This window comes from Marmota monax, unplaced genomic scaffold (assembly GCF_021218885.2).
Source record: "Marmota monax isolate L192 unplaced genomic scaffold, Marmota_monax_Labrador192_F-V1.1 WCK01_AAM20220418_F8-fsc01351, whole genome shotgun sequence".
Taxonomy (NCBI): domain Eukaryota; kingdom Metazoa; phylum Chordata; class Mammalia; order Rodentia; family Sciuridae; genus Marmota; species Marmota monax.
Genome location: NW_026693612.1, coordinates 67424 through 74171, shown reverse-complemented (window position 1 = coordinate 74171; position 6748 = coordinate 67424). Strand labels below are relative to the sequence as shown.

Below are 6748 nucleotides of genomic sequence, written 5' to 3'. Positions count from 1 at the left end.
TCTGGGGTCCAAAATGGCCATGTTTTTCTCTGTTGGGAACTTCCTGCCCAACTTTCTCTGCAGACTCTTCATAAATCCGTGGCTATATTCATAGGCTACCTTTCCCCCACGTCATGAATAGTGCCTGTTTTCTGAGTTAATTTTTTCATAAGGTAAAGTGGATAGAGCTAAGTTTTATTGTGCATACCAAACATTAATATATATAATTATTTTCCTTCTAAAATTTATTAATAAGATTTATTTGTAAATAGATCTAGAGTCAGAAAAAATATGCAACTTAACAAGGATAAACTTATTCATGCTTCTTCATTGCTTTCATGGTTTCTCTGTCTATTTAATTAGATACATGTTGGTAGACTTGGGGTCTCCTGACTTTTAGGTTTAATTTTTCAGAAGTTAATTTTTTTCAGAGGGTACTTGCTATTATGATATTTTTTGAAAGAGTATTGTAGTTTCCTTATAAATAAGAATTAAAAATATCACAAATTTATCTTTAAGTTCTCTGTATAGTGCCTCATGAATATATACTGTCATGCATGGGAATGCTAACCTATATGGACTCAACATTAATCCTGAATGTATATTTTATAATTATGAGTTTTTTGTAAGCTGGAAATTAGCATACATTATTTATCTCATTTATCACAAGATACTCAATGAATAAGTTTATATTCTATAAAACCAAGGTTGAGATGTTAGGCTACTTGCTAAAAGCTACACTGTTATTTAAGTTTTAATTCTAGGTCAGAGCCAGTGCCCTCTCCTTGATACTAGGGCAGTTTTAAAATAAGTGCCACTAGTTGAGCTGTTTGACTATTTGGAATGGAGTTGGTGTTTTCAGACTACTGTTCTATATTGGGATAAGGAAGTTAGCAAGTAGTATTTTCTGTTATTATACAGAGCAAATTGTAGGCATTGATGTTCTATGCATCTGCTCATCTACATATATCTACTTTTTGCCAAGAATCCTTTCCTCTTGAAGAGGTAATAGAGGGCAACTTGGTCTTTCTCAGAAAAGTGGCCTGTCTCACCTTCCAGTTGAAGAATGAGGATATGTGGTGATAGATTCCTTCTCTGAGAAGACTGACACCTGGTTAACTCAGGATTTTCTGCAAAGCAAAGGGTGGTTGTACCTCTGGAGACAGTTGTGCAGAATTGTATAGCAGAGGCTGATTATGGTTAGTGATGTGGATGTTGGCTGTGCATATCTGTACCCAGGACTTCAAAGTGTTAAATTAAGTGTTTCCAGAGAAAGATAAAATCTATGTGAAGATAAAGAAGGAATTGAGAAGGTATTTTTAAGTGGAAAGAGGAGAACATTATAGTTAGAAGGATAGTTTAAAAACCTTTGAAAAATTTAAGAGGGCACTCTCTTTTATTCAGTTTTTAATCCATGGTTTAATGTATTAGAGCAGTATAGTATTACCTATACTGCTTTGGTGTCACAGTTCTTGTCTAATTGGTATGTATATTATCTTCCCAGTTAAGGCTGTGAGCATTTGAGGGTAAGATCACAAATTCATTTATCATTTTTGCCTAGAGAATTTCATATGCAGATTCAAGTAATCTCCTTATTCTGTGGTTAAGGATCTGTAAATTAATCCAAGATTACAGTGGTCTGTGCTGAGAAGCTCTTCAGGAAATATTTTAGAAACTTGTACCATGTTATTTAAAACAGAATTTAAGCTTTTCTACTTATTATTGCAGTTAACATGGGTATGCGCATATCATTTTGAGTAAGTTCTAGAGTGCTGACTTTTTTTTTTTTTTTGCCTGTAATGGGAACTACGTGAAGTTATATCAACAAAAGTTAATGGTCAGAGGAATTACAATGGTATCAAGTGCTATTTAGAGTATTTAGTTTTAGAAGAAAATTACAGTTCTGAGAAAACATAACCCTTTCATTTTATGTCCTTTTTCCCTCAGTTCCATTTTAGTTGCTGTTTGAAATCATTTTAGAGAAGAACTTTGAAAGAAATGTTGGAAACCATAGGTAAGACTTATTCTTTTTTTTTTCTGCATTTTTAAAAGTTGAAACTCCCTCCTTTGGGATCTTTGAGTATGATATGTTCTATATAGCAGATTCTATCTGTGGTAACTTAGATTTAAAAGGTTGTTATCCACTAACATTGTGCCAGGATAATACTTTTCTGTATTTGATCAGTCTCATGTGAAGTGTTACAAAACACACATAACTTGTACATGAAGAATAAATATGACATTCTACCATTTATGGGTTTTAATAAAGCTTAGTGTATACCTAATTCTAATTCATGAACCCAGTTGTAGTTAATATTTGTTTCTGGATTACAGGAGAAAATTTATTAGTATTTTAATATTGAAATATGACCATTATTCTTGTATTTGTGGCTGAATTGCCTCTGAGCTCTTGGGTGTGTGTGTGTGTGTGCATGCGCGCGTGTGTGCACGTGTGTATTTTACTGGGGATTGAACCCAGCACTCTACCACTGATCTGTACTCTCATCCCTTTTTTAAAATAAAATTATTTTGAGACAGAGTCTTGTTAAGTTGCTCATTGTGGTGGCAAACTTGTGACCCCTCCTGCCTCAGCATGCTAAGTAGCTGGTATAACAGGCATGTGCCATACCTGGTTGAGCTCTTGCTTTTACTTGACAAAGAGAACAGTAACAATCTCTTTAGCTGGTAACTTCATTGAAGGCAATTTAATTTCCTCATGAGATAATTTAGGTTGAAATAGCTAGATTTTCCATGTTTATGTGTTAATCCCTTCTAGAGAAACTAGTTTATACATCTGTTTACAAGTATATCAGGTGTGGTACATATCTGCCATCATCAGATATAGCAGTCCTGTACGTATTCCAGGTAGCTTATCTATTATAACTTTTTGAAGGTATCTAGATTTTACTCTGGCACCTTGATGATTACGGTTGATGCTTAGACAGCTTCATGTTTTAAGGGTAGGAGGAGAGTCGATGGCAGTAAAAGAAACAGGAGCTTCTTTTATGATCATGTGACTTTTGTTCCTGGTACTATGCTGATCATAAAAATGCATGGATGTACATCTCTATCACTCATTTTATACTGAAGTAATACACCATAAAGAGAAATAGCCTACACAAAAGTGGAAAGGAAAGGAAAGGAAAGGGGAAGTACAGAATTATGTAAATCATTACTTTCTCAGCTTTGTTCTTTTAGCTATTACTACTGAGTTGGACACCTTGTAACAATTGCCATGAGAATTAATATATTCACATTCTAAGTTACCATGGGAGATGATCCAGATGAAAATTCTCGGGTACATCTTTATCATTATTTGCTTTAAAATTTCTGCTTGAGTAAATGTTATTTTATTTCATTTTTTTTGTTTATGTAAAATCATGATCTTTGTTAATTCATATTTTAATTGCCCAATTTCTGTGTAATTCTAGATTTGGAGCTGTATGAAGTATTTCTAGTAATGATTGCCATTATATGTAAAGTATCTCTAGTAATTGGTTACTGTGATATTTCAAATATATTTTAATACAGGTACTTCTTATCATCCTGAAAGTGTTAGGACATATATCTGAGTACAATCTCTATTAAAAATAAAAAACAAATTTGGCTTAAATTATAAGTAAGTGTGTATGCATGACTATAAACATATGTTTTTGGCTATTATTTGTGGTAGAAATTCACTACTGGTAGAAGTAAGTATATAAGGACTGTTAGGACATACTTAAATATTTACTTTTTAAAAAACTTTGTACCTGATTTATAAAGAATTTAATAATTATTTGAATTGGATTAGTTTGAAGCATATGTAAATATGGTATTTAATTTGGGGAGGAAGATATTTCAACTATTAAAAAGTAACCTATTTGAAATACTCTGTGTTATTCTGATGTATTTTTAAGTAAATTCTCAATTGTAGAATACTTTGCTTCTTAATATGTGAAATTATTATATTTTGGATATTGTGATTAATCATTAACATTATCCATATTTCACTTGTTAGTGAGCCAATTATGTTGCTAATTTTTTATTTGTAAATAAGCATTTTCATATCTTTTTAAAGAAGACAGATATCTGCATTTTTGAGGTCACAGATCATTTGGTTTTTATTAAAAAAAAAGTCATGATTTTTATGAAATAGTTGAAACAGCTCACATTGGAATTTAGATAGCCATCATCTGAATTGGTTTCTGTGACTAGTTGTATTCAGCACACAATATAACCAATTTCTTGCTTTCAAATAAACTTTCATATAGGAGCCTTCAAGGTTTGTGGGGCACATTTCCAGTTACATGTTACATGTTACATGTTACACCCTTTCTGTTTTATCTCCAAACCAATTCCATTGGTTTGAAGCAAATGTAAATATAAAAAAATACTGTGTAATTTGCTGTTTAATTTTGAGAGAAAATATTCAAAGTATTAAAAAGTGCTCAGTCTTGTACTTTTTGTTCTTTTGTACTTTATTAAAATTTTGTACTTTTGTAAAACTTTTACTCAAAAAAGACAATTTTGTGCACTTAAGAGGCATGGGATCCTTATATGCTTGATATGCATGTTTTGAGTCCTGTTATTTACTAATGCTACTCTTTGGAATAGATAAAAATTGGGCCCTGAAGGCAGCAGAGCGCTTGCAAGCCAAGCTACGAGAACGTGGGGATGTATCAAATGAAGACAAACTCAGCCTTCTAAAGTCAGTCCTGCAGAGCCCACTCTTCAGTCAGATTCTGAACCTTCAGACTTCTGTACAGCAGCTGAGAGACAAGGTAGGATATCATTGGGGTGTTCACAGCATGGCATAGATCTTGTGAAAGGATTGTTTTTTTTCTGAAGGCTGATTGGAAAATGTGTTAATGAATAGTTAATGAAGTCATTTAAACCTTCAAACAAGACATTCAAATTCACCATGGCTTTTTCTTCCTAGTTATTTTTACAGTGGTTGTTGCAGTATACTGTAGATGATATGACATTGTGTTGAAAGCTGTGTGGATGCTGAAGAATGAGTTTCTACAGGAAAAGGGGATGATAAAAGTATGTTTGGGGTAGATGGTTGTAGACTAGGTTTCCATCATCACTAGGGCTCATTGTTCATGTGATCTTACTCATTCAGATTCAGATTTGAGTACGCTTGTAAGATTTCAGATAAGCCTAGATTTGCATGTGTAATCATGTGTGTAAGGAAGGGAAATCACCTCTATTTTGACATTAAAAGGAATAATTACATTGTCATCAGTTAGAGGAATTGCAATTCTCACTTCTTAAAAGAGTGTAAGTAGCAATTGCTTCTATGACAGCATCAGATGGTAGAACTTCTAAATGTAACACTGTGTTTCTCCTGTAAAAATTATGAGCATTAAAAGTTGGAGCATTTATACTAAAATTGAAACATATCATAGTGACAGAGTGAAAACTAAAGTTAGATGTTCTTTGAACTTACTTAGTTTAATCACTGTCTCTCAAGTTTTTAAAATATATTTTTAAAACAGTTCATATCCTCACAAGGTTTGAAGTTAATTATGCCTTCAAGTTCTCATTCTCATGTTTTTAGAATTAATTTAATGGTTATGGATGACTTGCTAGCAAATATTCTGCCTTAAAAGATTAAAAAAGAATCTTGAAAACTAGTTTCATAATACAGTGAAAGAACAGCTCCAATAAAAAATTCCCAAATAGTGCTAGAGGTGTAGCTCAGTGGTAGGACTGTGGGTTCAATTCCCAGTACGATAAAAATATCAGAAAACAATAAACAACACTCAAAAGTGTGCTAAATGCAAAAGGTAAAACAATAGTATTAGAAAAGGAATTTGTTTAATGTCGTGTTAACTTCTTAATCTACGTTTGTATATTTGTAGCCCCTCTAAAATAAATCAAGAATAATCTTCAGACATATGTCATAATTTCTATGTAATGATTTTAAAAGTCATGATCATGAATTTTAAAAGGTGTTTTTGTTATTTGTAGTGTGTTTATCCCCTTTGTAAGTTATGGAGATACTAATTTTCAATACTAACTTTCAGAACAAATTGGTAAACTTATGGAGAAACCACTCTCTTGAATGTAAATGTAATTATGATGGGAATAATCATCTGTTTTTTCAGAGTATAGAGAGGTTGAACAGATATCTTCTATTTATTGTATTGTATGGAAATGTGATTAAAATGGGAAGGAAGTTGAAATAAATAGAGTATCAACAAGTACACCACTAGTCTAGTGAGATAAATCATTATTTTCCTGCTAGCCAGCCTTACGAATGGCAAAGAATCTTTGTCCCTCCTGTGTCTGATGAAAGAAAGGGACAAATGGACCTACTTGCTAAGCTTGATTTAATATTTTCAAATGAAAATAGGATATGGGCTCTATTACTATTTGGGTCCTACATGGTTCACATGAAAACTACTTGGAAATCTATTGAGCATAATAATAGAGGCCCAAGTTCTGTGACTAATATATGCTATGATTTTGCTATTTTATTAATAATATATTTAAGACTAAATTGTGAATTCTGAAGGCATGTCTTACATGTCTGTGGATTTTGTGTCCTTAGTCACTCTTTATGTAGAAGAGAAAGCTAACAATAAAAGGGACCACGGAAAGTATCTAGCTTGGAGAGGTTAAGTGATTTGTTTTTAAGGGTAAAGCCAGAACTAGAATTCAGTTTTCTTGGCTCCCTGGGCTTCTTTCCCCCTTTTAGGCTTTGCAGCCTATCTTATATCTTCTTTTCAATGATAGGAATTTGATCCCTAAATGTCAAGAGTTTCATTTTCATAATTCC

At 32.6% G+C, this 6748-nt stretch overlaps 1 protein-coding gene across 1 annotated transcript in view; it reads left to right on the top strand.

The window, feature by feature from the left end:
- The first annotated feature begins 6 nt into the window (after positions 1–6).
- Positions 7–6748, top strand: part of LOC124103153 (multiple PDZ domain protein-like) — a 74141-nt gene continuing 67399 nt past the window's right edge. Inside the window, 2 exon segments of the mRNA XM_046459655.2 lie at positions 7–1993; positions 4576–4742. Of these exon segments, the coding sequence (XP_046315611.2) occupies positions 1978–1993; positions 4576–4742 (183 nt within the window). The 5' untranslated portion in view covers positions 7–1977.